General features: G+C 43.8%; 1 protein-coding gene across 1 annotated transcript in view; it reads left to right on the forward strand.

The window, feature by feature from the left end:
- The window catches only part of alcama (activated leukocyte cell adhesion molecule a), a 90282-nt gene that overhangs the window by 70164 nt on the left and 5208 nt on the right, over positions 1 to 14910 (forward strand). The window contains exons 4-12 of the mRNA XM_047050887.1: positions 571 to 635; positions 4800 to 4887; positions 5799 to 5969; positions 6981 to 7105; positions 8201 to 8333; positions 9129 to 9241; positions 9533 to 9659; positions 9910 to 10031; positions 10863 to 10992. Of these exons, the coding sequence (XP_046906843.1) occupies positions 571 to 635; positions 4800 to 4887; positions 5799 to 5969; positions 6981 to 7105; positions 8201 to 8333; positions 9129 to 9241; positions 9533 to 9659; positions 9910 to 10031; positions 10863 to 10992 (1074 nt within the window). The remainder of the gene's footprint in view (positions 1 to 570; positions 636 to 4799; positions 4888 to 5798; positions 5970 to 6980; positions 7106 to 8200; positions 8334 to 9128; positions 9242 to 9532; positions 9660 to 9909; positions 10032 to 10862; positions 10993 to 14910) is intronic.

Consider the following 14910-nt stretch of genomic DNA (forward strand, 5'->3'; position numbering starts at 1 on the left):
AACAAGCAACAGCCGTGTCCCATAGCAACGTTTGCGTGATTGGAATACGGGACTGGAGCTGTCCCTGACGGGACAAATCAAAATCACCCATAATTCGGGATGTCCCGCACAATTCGGGACGGTTGGCAACCCTATCCACAGTTTATATCCTTTTTCACAATGACTTGCGATGACACTTGGTTTATACAGTAAAGTTAACCATAACTATTGTGTTAGCTAATTATTTCTCAAAGTAGACCCGACTAGCCACTCTCAATCCATAAACTGTGAAAGCTAGCATCCAATAGTTTCCTCAAAGCCTCCCCTTGTTGAAAAGCTTGCTCATGGTGAGCGAGAGCAGCCTTTGAACAGATCTAGTCGGTGGATAGAAGAGATATAGTCGGTGGATTAAAATTAGGCTTTAATCTTAGACCTAAAGTACAGGCTACGATTACACATAATGTAAACAGTTTCCCGTTGACTCCAGTCAAGAAAAAGTTTCTGGAAGTGTACAAGAAAGAAGGTCTTTGCGTCACACACTTGCTGCACACTGCATAATGGTCTATACTGATGACCCTTTCAATTTTTCAGAGAAGCCATCACTACCTCAGATACAGGACAAAGCAAAAGAACTTGAGAACACTAAGCTGACAGCAGTAAGTATATTTTCAAACATTTTGAATACATATAGAATACTATATAGAATGAACATTGAATCTCCATAGCTGAGGAGTTACTATACCGAAAAGTGTATTTACCTGAAGTGGTTGACAGGGAATTTTTTTCTAGGGGCATACAGCAGTAGGACATTCACTATGGACTCTCTGCCACTCTTCTAAGATAGGCAGGTAATCACTTTGAGTCCACACGCCAAATGCCATAGTCATTTATCATTAACCAAGTGTTGCCTTTTTTTATTGTAATTCCTGCCTAATAATTTGATTGAAGAGCTTTAGGCTACTTGACGGTAGAGAGGAAAAGGACCGTCTGTAATGATAACCTCTGTGAGAGAGGATGATTGGGGGCATGGACGCTACCTACTCCAACGTAATTACAAAGTTAGAGGAAAATATGACCTCTGCCGTGGATTACAGCAACTCAGAATGACTTGTAAAATATGTGCTTGACTTTCGAGAGACTTGCAATAGCAGAGGTTATGATTTATCAAGAAACGCGTTTTCCACAAGCATGAAGGAATTGTGTGTTCCCGATTTCAATAGATATTTGTGTGTGTGTTTGGGGCTGTGCAGGTGTGTGGGCGGGACGGTGGTTTGGGAGGTCCGTCTTGCTCAAAGCTCTGCTCTTACATACTGCAAATCAGTGACAAATATTTTTCTGAAGAATTCAGCTGTAAATGCAGCTGTAATATCTCAAATGCCAAAACCCTCTTGCCCATCATAACTGTTTCACGTCATAAAGAAGTTGATAAAGTTTTGTCTTTAAGATCAGGCCAGTTTGGCTCGAACCTGACATTCAATTTAGAGACCAGTGCCCTTTGTATGCACACTACTTTTCTCCGAGTTCTAACAACCAACCTTGGATAAATCAAGCCTCTACTCTCTTCAAGTGGGACAAGCTGTAATGTAATTCATACTCACTTAAGAAAGTTTAGTCAGAAACCTCACCAATTGCTTTGATTGAACTGTTGGGGGGAAATTGATTTCTGCCGTAAGTCGGGCTGGTCCTTAGAGAGACGACCAAGTGCAGAGCCCGGAGAAGAAGATTGATGTGTAGTTGCTGGAAGATTCCAGTCGGCCTTGTCTGTTATCTGATGCAGACTGCCCGTACGAGCGTCTGGGGCCGGTTTTTCAAAAGTTTTAATCTGGATCAAACTGATCCAGATTTGGAAATCTCTTTTTCTGCTATCCAGGATCACGTAATCCATTTGATTTTTATGATGGTTTTTCAAAGCAATGTGGGATTGGATTACTCTGATCTGGATTCTAACTTTTCAGGATTACCAAATATGGATTACCTGTGGTCCAAATGGGACTATCACAATTTAGCTATGTAAAGAACAACAGGTAGAATAGTGTGGGGTCACTCCAATATGCTTTATTTGAACAGAAAGTAGGACTGCAACAGCAAACAAACATATAAACATCCCCCCTCCATTGTCCATGTCTTGGAAACAGGCAGTCCACTCATACATGGGTGCAGAAAAATCAGCTGTTTGTGATGTTCTGAAAAGTTTCAACTGCATTGGCCAGCCTGATTAATGAATATGTCAAATCATCATAACATTTTAGATTTACTTACTGTGACAGTATGGGTTATAGTAATATGGGTTTCTGCAGCAGACGTTCTATGGTAATAGTCAGTAGTCAAGAGATATGTATGATGATACCTAAACTTGGGTATAATCCTAATTAAAGGTTTTGCAGTCCTAGACTCCTAGTTCTAGACTGCAAATCGCTTTCAAGCAAGATCCTTTATTTTATGTCACCCCCAAAATCCCACAGAGATTTACCCTCATGGGCCTTCTACCAGATCATCCAGGCCAAGCAGAATTTTTTTCTTTTGGGGAATATGCCCAATATTATTGGAGCAATCAACTACACCCATGTGCACATACAAGCACCTCATGAGAATGAGTGGGAGTTTGTAAACCGAAAGGGGAGACGCAGCATCAATGTTCAACTTGTGGGCAACGCTGAGCTCTTCATCACAAACTGCATTGTGAAGTGGCATGGGTCTGTCCATGATGCGCGCATCCTGAGGGAGAGTGCTCTATAAAGAGAGCTCCAAACCAACCGACCAAATGGTATCATATTGGTGGCTGATGACCCCTTTTCTGGCTGCACACATGCCTGAGCAGGCACGCATCAACACTGCAACACAACAACTCAAAACAAGATGCACCATTGAGCGTTCTGAAGAGGCGCTTTGCATGCCTTAACTACTTGAGAGTGGAACCACAGAAAGCATGCAACATAATGCTTGCATTGTATTACACAACATCGCGACCAGGTGCAAAGTCCCTCTCTGTGATGACATCCTTGAGCCCATTGGAGACACTATTTTTGATAAGTCCATGACTGATGATTGTGTCAGTGTGGTTAATGTTTGATAAACAAAGGCAGAATTTATTATTTGAGTTCAATATTGACAGCTGTTTGGGGGATTATTTTATGGGCCGAAATATTTATAATTTATAATTTGCTGTACTGAGAGGATGCTAGCCTACATAGCCTACCTACTTTATGTACTTCCTGTTGAACAATTTAAGTGAAATTGATAAATAAATATAAAAACTGTAAAATGCATGATATAAATGTTGTATTATTTAACTAACCAAGTTTAGTTACCTGATATCCTCCATGAATCCACCCTCCTGCTGGGATCAATTTAATCCTGATTTTTGGGATCAAAATAATCCCGATCCTACCAAAAAGTTTTGAAAAACCCAAACTCAAGGTTTGATCTGGATCAACAACAAGATTAGATTACGTGATCCAATCCAATTTCTGAATCCTTTTTTTCTTTTGAAATACCCATTTTCAAGATTTGATCCAATCCGATAGCCGTAATCCGATCAGATTACTTTTGAAAAACTGGCCCCAGGTCTCATCCGGCTTTCCCTCTCCCGGCAAAGGCTTTTGTTTTCCAATGCCATCCCACGCATCCAGCCCCATGCATCATCCTACACATACCTCCAGCCTCTGCCTCGCCTGTGCCTGGACCACCATCACTCTGAGCACTTTATCCCCCCAGCCCAGTACCACACACATTGCTTACACAATTGGTCACACGTTGGCCTACACCGAAACATGAACTCTCGCTCTCTCAAATAGACATGCATCCACACACACACTCACGTAGTGATGCAAACTGCCTAGATTGAGCAAGAAGGATTGCCCAAGTGCTTGCCTGCGCCTCACCCTAATCCTGTCACATCTATATTGGCGTTGCCTGTAATGGACTTTTTGTGCCTCTATTTTTCTCCATCCGGCAAAGTTGGCTGCGTTTGTCGGCCAGGATTGGGATGTTGGAGGGGTTGAGGTGGGGGGAGAAAGAGGAAAATAATACCAAAATAAACCCAGCCAATACAACCCCAGCCCTCCTCTGTCCGATCCAAATGTCACTGCAAAACATGTTAAAATCCTTCTTCTCAGTTACAGAAGAGTACCTGTCTCCTAGGCACCCCCACCCCCTATGATTCACATGGGCCCTGGGGACTCCCTTTACCTTGTCTTGTTACAGAACATGACACGTCTCAGATCAGACAGGCAGACGGGGCCTTTCCCTCCCTCTTTTTTTTTACTTTATATGACAGAGATTTGAACAGTAATGACAACAATTAAAAAATCTCCTTTAAAGATCATTATACTTTAGGAATATTTGAGCATTCCTAGCAGTGTGTCCCGCAAACAGGAAGTGGATGAAACTCCCGTTGAAACCTTTGGATGAGTGTTATTCATTTGCTGAGACCGCATGACTGGATGTGACAAATTAAGGTAGCATTTCAGAGTCCCTACTGTGGAATTTTGTGTGCTCTGTTCCTCTGATTAAGTCAGTCTGGAATGTTGTCTTCACATTACCTTCACTCTCCACAGTCAGAGAGAGGAAGAGATACAACTGCAATAGATAGATGTGATCAAATAAATTATTTGAAAAGGATTTGTGTTGGAAACCGATGTTTCACTTCAGATTGTTTGTATGTAGCGGGTTATGGAAGGTCTTTTAGGTGGCCATTGTTTCACTCATGAAAATATTGTATTACAAAGCAGAACATAAAGATGAGTTGTTGATAATTAGCTTTGTGTTGAGGAAACGGATTTGTCAAATTCCTTTTGTGTGTGTGTTTCTTTGTGTTCTAGTTGGGAGTGTGTGTTGTGAAGGATGCCAACCCAGCAGCAAACATAACATGGTCTAAAAACGGCGAGCCGCTGGTGGCTAATGGAAAAAGTATGTGATCCCCCCCCACAACACACACACATCACTACTAATACATGTGTACAATACCGTCATGGAAGACAATTTATAACATGTCATTGCCTATTCAATGTTGATACCTTCAACAGCGCTGCTTCTTAAACATAAACAACACATGATCACTAAACTTTACAGACCTTACAAACCCTAACCCTAACACATCGCTGGGTTCTAGAGTTCATGGAGCCATTTTTAGCCCCCTTTCTTCAAGACTATAGTACCCTCTAGGTACTGGATTTCAGTGCATCCCATATGACACCAGACATGGTTAAGTTATTTTGTGTTATAATGTGTTATAACAACCTTCATGTTGTTTGTGTGACAATGTTTTCACAATGTGTTGTCATATAACAAGGGTGTGACACCCAGTTACATCATATAGTCGGGTAAAAAAGGGGATGAATCATTTATTCACATCTAGCCATTGAAACAATTAGGAATTATAAATGCAGCTGAAATCTACATTCAAGCAGTTTCTTGTACAGTAGCTTATTGCCAGCAGGCCTTTGATTTTGTAATGTGACTGCAACAGTTGTGACACAACAGAACATATTTCCTAAAATTAACATAATCACCTCAGTCAAATTCACCAAACATACTTCATTAACTCCCCCTGCAATACATAAAATATGTTGTATTAGTTTTGTCTGGACAGTTCACCAAAAAGATGCATAGCAACATAACTTTGAACCTTTCTTGAAAACATTGTATTGGAGTGACTCAGCACATACAAGTATCACCTCAATGCGTCTTCATGTCCAACGTTACTTTGCCAGATAAATCAACAATTGATATTCACAACAGAAACATGCCATCTCCATTGCACCCTCGCCTTGAACAGCAGTTGACCAAAGCTCTACTGCCATGTGTTGTTCTCCATGCAGCCATCATCGTCAGCTCCAATGTGAAGGTGGACCCTGTGAACGGCTTGTCCAGCACTACCTCCAGTCTGCAGTACGCCGCCGTCAAGGCCGATGTCGGAGCCCACTTCACATGCTCCTCCAAGTACCTCCAGGACCTCCTGGTGTCGCCATCAGAGACCTTCACCATCCACTGTAAGTGTGGGCCACAGCGCCACCTGCAGACCTAAACTTAACAAAGCTAAACTATTAAGCTACTTAACTCTACATGGTTGACCATGTAGGCCCTTACTCTAACGTATAAAAAGGCCTGTTGTGATACTCCGAACTGTCTTGGCTTCCATGAGCGATACTGAACAGGTGAAAACACGTGGCAAGAATAAAGGAAGGAGAAGATTCTCCTTTTCCTTTCTCATCCCCGAATTGTGCGCCAGACAAAAAATGTTTGCATCGTTTTTAACACAGTATTGACTAAGGCATTAGTTTTCTTTCATCAATCTCGTTTGAAATCCATGTAGGAGAGAGGATAGGGGAAAAGTGATTTGAAGTGCCATTTCTCTGAACCAAACACAGCTCAGTTTGGAACCAAAACAACAAACTCCAATGGTGCTGTCCTGTATCTGCATCCAGCAGCAGGGCAGTTGGTAATACCCTGTAAGTCTACTTTGAGACATAACTCATCACTGCGGCATTTTCAACACACCGGCACTTTTCTTTCATCTCTGAGGCGTCTTGTCAGATATGAGTTGATCTGCAGCAGCACAGGAAGCTGATTTTTTATTGCGGCGCCTCGGGGTGCAGACGCGACATGACTCGCTCCACTACAGCTTCCAGAGACCGGAGGCGGGCTACCCATTCGCCTCGTTGTCTGCTTGCACGGTCGCCGACGCAAATGACTTGCAAAATGAAGGCGCGGGCACAGCCCCCGGAGGTCTGGATGGGCCCAGCTCTGTGGGTGTCACAAACACCCTCTGCCCCAGAGCCAGTGACTTGTTCTCTCATGGGTTTTTTTCCCTGCCGTTTTCTATGTTCTTTTTTTTTTCTCTGTCTCCATTGTCCTCTCTTTCTCTTCATCTCAGATTATTTTCGTTCATTTGTCTAATTCCTCACTGTGGAACACTCTTTTTATCTCGTTCTCCATCTCCCATTCTCTCGTTCACTCTTACAACTCCTCACTCTCTCTCTGTCTGTCTTCTGCTTTCTCAGACCCTACTGAGAAAGTAAGCCTTCTGGTGCAGGCTACGGGCCCCATCAAGGAGGGAGACAACGTGACACTGAGGTGCCAAGCCGATGGCAATCCCCCGCCGACTAGCTTCGACTTCTCCATCAAGGTTTGTTGGTTTAGGGAACCCCAGGGTGGGGTTGGCTGGTGGAGGGGTCAGTGTAGTGGTTGGGGGCTGGGGGAGAGTACATTGTGGACCCACAGCAGGTTGTTGGCTACATTTGTTACTGTGACATTAGAGATCACTGTCCTCTGGCCTATTTATTGCTCTCTATCTCTCTTTCTCCCTCACTGTCTCTGATCCTCTCTCTCTCTGTTCCTCTCCCTCATTGTCTCTGTTCTCTCTCTGTTCCTCTCCCTCATTGTCTCTGTTTTTCTCTCTCTCTCTCTCTCTCTCTCTCTCTCTCTCTCTCTCTCTCTCTCTCTCTCTCTCTCGCTGGCTCTGTTCCTCACTCTCTTTCTCTCCCTCGCTGTTTCTGTTCCTCTCTCTCTGTTCCTCTCCCTCATTGTTTCTCTCTCTCTCTCTCTCTCTCTCTCTCTCTCTCTCTCTCTCTCTCTCTCTCTCTGTTCCTCTCCCTCATTGTCTCTCTCTCTCTCTCTCTCTCTCTCTGTTCCTCTCCCTCATTCTCTCTCTCTCTCTCTCTCTCTCTCTCTCTCTCTCTCTCTCTCTCTCTCTCTCTCTGTTCCTCTCCCTCATTGTCTCTGTTTCTCTCTCTCTCTCTGTTCCTCTCCCTCATTGCGTGTCTCTCTTCGCTCTCTCTCTCTCTCTCTCTCTCTCTCTCTCTCTCTCTCTCTCTCTCTCTCTCTCTCTCTCTCTCTCTCTCTCACTCTCTTTCTCTCCCTCGTTGTCTCTGTTCTTTCTCCATCGCTGTCTCTGTTCCTCTGTCCCTCGCTGTTTCTGTTCCTCTCTCTCTCCCTTCCTCACTGTTTATGGTCCACACTCTCTCTTTCTTCCTTCTGTACTTTTTCTCCCTTGCATTTTCTGTTCCTTTCTTTCTCTCCCTCGTTGTCTATGTCCATCCCTCTCTCTCTTTCTCCTTCTCCCTTTCGGTTTCTTTCCCTCTCTGAATCTTTTTCACCTCTCGCTGTCGCCCCTTCTAATTCATATATATCTCCTTATCCCCATGCTTGTCAATAAAAGCACATTATGAAACACACACACAATCTTTCTTTTGTTTTCTGCCTTTGTCCGATTTGTCATTAGGGCCAAAAAGTGACTGTGAAAGACAAGGACACCTACATTCTGACTGGTGTCACACGCAACAGTACTGGAGAATACAAGTGCTTGCTGCCCGGCGACAACAACATAGAGGCTTCAAAAAACCTGGTTGTGAACTGTGAGTATACATGACTCCCACCTTCCGTCAAGATAAACAAACATGGACTTCAATCACACCATGGTAGGTTGATTGGTTCCCATCTTGGTGTGTTTGCTGACAACCTAGGTGTGGCGTTTAATCAAGAGGATTAAGCAGGAGAGGAACAGGAACTCCAAGTCAGCCAATCAGGAGAACTAATTTGAATTTTCTGATACCCGTTGGAGGAAGCCGGGCATACACTGATAACACACATGCGGGTGCACATAGCCACGTTTAATTACTCCCTTCTTTCGAAGTGTACGTTTCTCCTCAGTTGAAAGGGGACCCTGACTAAAACGGTTATGTGGAAATACAACAGCGTTGTGCCGCTACAACGCTCCAATGTATTTCACACATGTTAAAGGGGACCCTGACTAAAACGGTTATGTGGAAATACAACAGCGTTGTGCCGCTACAACGCTCCAGTGTATTTCACGCAGGTTTAAACGGAGGCCGTTCTATCCTCCTGTCACCACATCCGCTAAATTCAGCATGTGAGGAGTGTGAGGCTTCAAAATGGTGGGGAGTGTGTGTGTGTGAGGGCTTTTGAAATCCGAGTCACCGGCACCTGGCGGCCTACGCATCGACCGAGCCTCAACGCCAAAGGGAATGGCCATCTCTCTCCTCTCTCTTAGGTTTTGGGCTGTCGAGGCTCCGTCACCAACGATAAGCAGCACAAATGTGCTAGAAGCGCCTGCGGACAACTGATTTCAGCTGACACAATTCCTGTCCTTCCTTTCTCCTCTCTTCTCTCAATCCATCCCTGCTTCTCAGACCTGGATTTCAGCCTGACTCCCTCAGGGATGGTTCTGAAGACTGTGGGGCACACCTTGGAGGTGACGATGGAGAAGAACTCGTCGGGCGATGCTAAAGTGTCCTGGACCAAGGTCGGAAAAGCTACTCTTACCCATAGCCCCACAGCTACTCTTACACATAGCCCTTCGCGGAACGCAAAATATTTTATTCATCAAATAAATTGGAATTGCTACAGTACAAAACATAGTTAACAGAAAACATATAAAACAGCAAGCTTTAATTGTCTAGGGGATGGTTAAGCTGCATTAAATATACATTTAGTTTTACTCTGTATCTCTAAAAGTGGATGATCTCTACAAGGCTGTGTTTCCTATGGTATTTCACCATATACTCAACAGTAACTTTTCCCTCCATCCCACCAGGACAACACCAAACTGGAGAAGGCGCCCACATTTGGTCAGCTGACCTACGCCGGTAGTGGTTTCTATGTGTGCGAGGTGGCGGTGGCGGGTATCAAACGCAGCAAGTCCTTCCAGCTGGTGGTCGAAGGTGTGTGTGTGCTTGCTTCGACCGGAATCGGCACTGCATGTGTCTTATGTTGTAAAGGAAACACACAGCATAGCAATTCGCCGGCTCCCTACTGTGGATGTGGTGTGAACACCATAACAATGCACTTATAGATTAGACAAATTGGGAGCAAAATTATGGAGAACATGCTTGCTCTCACACACACACACACACACACATAGAGAACATGATACAGATGTAGCTCACATTGTGGTCCAACATTTTCCATCAGGAATCCCTGTAATCACAAGACTGACCAAGCAGCGCAGCGAGGACGGCCAACACAAGGTTCTGACGTGCGAGGCGGAGGGAGCACCCCAGCCTGCTGTCCTGTGGAGTGTCAACGGCACAGATGTAAGTGTGTGGAACTAGAATTCTCTAGTTCCAGGATAGTTTCCCCCTAGTGCCAGGCCAATGCAGCGGCGCTCAAGTCAGAGTCTCGTTTACTAGAAGGACTTATGAGAGTCAGCTATTATTATTCATGGCCTTGTCTGGGGGGTGTGATGTGCAGCTGTTGAATGTGTGCATGTCTGTCTCTTGACACAAGGGTGGCTTTTGTCTCTTAAGCTGAGTTTACTGCAATGTTTGAGTGGGTGTTTGTGAGGAGGGGGGTGTGATGGGGATTGAATTTGAAAGCATGCGCCTCGTACCTCAGCCAGTGTGAGCTTTATCTTCACCCGTGCCCACCCACTCGCTCCAGAGTTCATCTCCATGGCGAGCTTTCTCGCTAGGTTGACTTTGCAGATGTGTGAGGCTTGTTTCTCCATGCGAGCTCATTCCCTGTCTCTCTGCTGGGAACATAAACACAGCACACCTGTCAGGACCATGTGCTAGTGTGTAAGTGGGTGCATCTTTGTGTGATTTGATGTGTGTGTGTGTGTCCATTTGTTTCATGCGTGTGCAGCTGTGTGTGTGAGTATGTGCACAAGCATGGGGGACCGCGGACACAGGAGTAATTAGGGAGTTCTACATCAACCCATTCAGTCACAAGAAAACAGACAGGGAGCTAAATGATAACAGCCAATGGAGTCCGAGATATAAGCAGCGCTGCCCTCTAGTGGCAACTGTGGTCAAATGATGAAGATGTCTGTAGATGGCTTGAAATAAGTCACCCACAGGCGCTTCTAGGGAATCTCAGACCAGATTGCCTCTAACACCCCCTCCCCTCACCGTCTCCCTCCCCAGGAGCAGAGCTCCTACTTCAATGGTAAGGCCGTCCACAAAATCACTGTGGTGCCCACTGGAAACCTCACCGTCACCTGCACCGCCATCAACAAGCTGGGGGAGGACGTCATGGTCATCAACGTGTCTGCCTGTGAGTGGACACGGACAATGCTCACTGGAATTAATATCCAACCAATCCTAAAATATTTACCATACTAACATATAATATAGTCAGTGCTCTGGACGTTGAGGTTTGTAGTAAATGGTCTGTATATTGGATATGATATACTCAGTTATAGCAGTTAGCATTTACAACACCCACACAGAACCAAACAGGAACAGATAGTTCTTGGAAATACCAGTCTCAGAATGGGGGATTCAGAGGGTTTAGCACAGGGTAAAGATTTACATGTCAGATATATATTTCATTTCATGCATTTTGCAGTCACAGTGCCATTAGCAGTTCATCCTCTTGCTAGTCTCTCTTTCTGCTTGGGTTTGGCTGTGTCAGGGGCTGGACAGTACTGTTCTATCTGCTCATTGGTTGACTTTTAAAGCCAAATTTCCTACTCCAGCTTCAACCTTTACTTGCATGGTGTGTGTACCTTTTTCTTAGAACTTGAGGTACCGTATTTCTTCGATTAAACACCTCCCTCAAATAAACGCCGCCGTCGAATAAACGGCACACAAAAAATCAACCTTGTGTAATAAACGCCGCCCTCGATTAAACGCCACACAAACAAAAACAGAAAACGGTTATTTAATTTAGGGTGAACAGACGTCCTCTTTTACCCGGACATGTCCTCTTTTCGAGACCTAAAAAGTGCATCCAGCTGGGATTCCAAAATTGTCAGGGATTTTGCCTCGTCGGATATTTATGTTTCTCTGGGTCTTTCACAAACTATTACCCCCTTACAAGTTTTGGAAAGGGTATCTCCCTTACGTTCCACCTTCTTGCGCGAGCTCTGACTGTAGAGAGAACTGTCACTGTGATCAGATAGTGCGGCATGCAATACACGACCAGCCGACTCGTCACGTTTCAAAGTCCCGGCGCGTTGTTCAGTCCCAGTCAAGACCTGCATACAATAAGTGCGTTCGACATGAACTGCGGCTGCATGAAACGACCGGCGAGAGTAGCCACTTGCAGTCGGGGAAGAGTTGAAAATGGCTCTGTGAAGTCAGACATTCCAGTTTCTCGTGGTTTGCTGCGTTGATGTCAGTCATGGCCGATCAAGCGCTGTTTGCTTACTTACTTTATTTATAATTAAACTCTCCGTTAGTGAAGAAGCGGACTAAAACCCTTTTTTCAACACATTTTTTATTCAATTAAACTTTTTCGAGCGTTGGCGAAACTGAAGGTATCAGAATAATTACATAACACGCGTCAAAGTTGTTGTGTGTGAGTCTGGCCAATCATGAAATAGCTGTGTCGTCATTAGAACCCGTGGAGTGCTTTTGAGAAAATGCGCTCGGCTACACAGCCGGCAATTCTCGAATCGATCTCACAGTACTTTGATGGCTACGTCACAGTGACCTAGCCTCGGCGCCGTCTAAAGTCGGACAAAAAGTCTAACCAGAATTCACTGTTTCAAGTAAGGCGACTACTATGGAAGGCCGAGTTAGTCACAATTAAATAAAGAAAGAAATGGATAGATAAATACATACATAAATAAATATGGCTAAGAAATAAACTCTGAAATAAAAAAAGATGGCAATAAATATATAAATATAGCATTATATAATTATATAGCTGAATCCATTTACCAACATCAATAAATAAATACATTTATTTATTTCAAAATGAGGTTTTTGTAAAGACAACATTTAATTATTTCATGGGACTTTTATTTCCTAATGCCACATTTATTTATGTTTTGAGACTTTTACGCACCTTTTTATTTCCACATATATTTCCACACCACATTTATTTCTGTACTGTATTTATTTTCCGATCTCACATGCAAACGAGAGGGGCGTGGTTATCCTCAGACCAACGCAGCTGCACACCTAGATTGCTAGATAGCTATGCTACCTGTATGGGGGGTGACAGTAGCATCGCACTGCCGAAAAGCATACAATGTATTAAACCTTTGCCCATAATGTCATCTCTGCTTTTTTTATCATTGGTTCCCAATGGGAGTGATGGCGGTGACCAAGTCGCCTACGTGTGGGGACTTGGTCTTTGATAGCTACGAGGTAGCGCTGAAGTTACCTTTGTAAACATTGCTTTCGCTCGTGTGACGTGTAACTCGTCTGCAAAGCTAACAATCACTGCCACCACTATGTCTTCCTAGATGGTATGTTGGCTATCACTTGTCTCGAAGTCGACAACTGTAGGCCAAGTGGCTGGCTAGCGGGCTAGCTAGCTGGCGAAATAATAAAAGGACGACAACAGTGTGGCCATTTCAGCTAGAGCTAGCTACTGTAGACCTAGTGGTGTTGTGCTGTATTGGCACATAACTGAACAGCCAAACCCGTTTTGTCACTGAATGGTCATTAAAACGAGTCAAGTGGTAGTGATTTGATTTAATATTGAATAATTCCATAAATTATAATATCTGGGTTTGGGTATTGTGTACCGTGTTGAATGGGTCTTGGTCTGGACACGTCTTGTTAGTTATAATAATAACAAAGCGTTAAGAAACTTGACTTACGTTTGAAGCAGTACTGTAAATCCAAAGGTATGGGTAATATCTGGAATGGTCTGGCTTCACTTCAGGTCTCGTCTCACTAAATGGTAATACCGGCATGGCATAATGGTGAGGCTAGATAGTTATAGTCAGGTGCCTTATCGACCTTGCTATCCACATAATGGCAGAGCGATGTAGCGGTGGCAGTGATTGTCTTCTTTGTTAGGCGTGGCGACGGTTGCTAGCTGTGTTAGCTAACATTAACTGGCACTAATCACCCCCCACTACCTGTACATTTTGCACACGAACAGTGCTCGATAAGTCTCAAACTATTTAAGACTTCAATATCTATGTTCTGTAGAACACTTATCCGCCCAAGTACCTCTACAAAATCTACTATGTGTGCAAAAATAATACATCCTGACAAGCCATGCTGATCAGTTTGATCTATAAAGCCAGCATGCGATCTCTGACACGGCTAATGTCTTACATTATCTACCGAATCTAGGGCTGTGTTCGAAATGTCTTAAAATGCGTCCTTCCTTCCTTCCTTTTAAGACAGCGAGGTCTGTTCGAAATGTCTTAAATCTTCTCTTCTTGTCTAAAAAGATACCTTGAAATACGTCACATAACGGTCATTTTTTAAGAGAGTATTACCCATAACTCTGTGCGCGGGGTTACCGTGAGCAACAAGTTAAACAGAATCCTTTGACCGCCATTGCTCTAAGTTTTCACAATTTATATTTCAGCTAAACGGTACTTGTAAATCAGCATCTGAATAAAAACGTATCGAGAAGTGGGCAGTGTAGTTGCTGAAAATGTACTTATTTTATTGATGACACTCCTAATTTGTAAATTTGCTCCGACTTTTCGATAACGTACAGTAGCTAGCATTGCAGTGCAGTGTAGACACTAGCTAGTTGCTGCGTTTTATCATAATCCTATCAAATGAGTGAAATACAAACACAAATGTTATGAGCTATTGAGCCTATATCTAACACAAGTTTAAATACAGCTTGACTTGACTTAGTGTGACAATAAACTCAATGCAATTGACTGCCGTCTGACAAAGCGCACTAGTGCGAGCACATAAGTACACGCAGCGCGATGACGTACATCCTGTCTTAATAGGCTGTTCGAAAACAACGGTTTTTAAGATACCCCGAAGAGAGCTGTCTCGTTAGACACCTGTCTAGTAAGACATCAAGGATTAAGACAGCTGTCTAAGTTTTCGAACACAGCCTTGGTGTCCCTATCTTCGATCTTGTGTGTAGCTGCGTTGGTCTGAAGATAACCACGCCCCTCTCATTTGCATGTGAGATCGGAAATAAATACTGCACAGAAACAAATGTGGTGTGGAAATAAATGTGGTGTGGAAATATATGTGGAAATAAATGTGGTGCGTAAAAGTCTCAAAAAATAAACAAATGTGGCATTAG

The sequence above is a fragment of the Hypomesus transpacificus genome, unplaced genomic scaffold (genome assembly GCF_021917145.1).
Source record: "Hypomesus transpacificus isolate Combined female unplaced genomic scaffold, fHypTra1 scaffold_130, whole genome shotgun sequence".
In the NCBI taxonomy this organism is placed as follows: Eukaryota; Metazoa; Chordata; class Actinopteri; order Osmeriformes; family Osmeridae; genus Hypomesus; species Hypomesus transpacificus.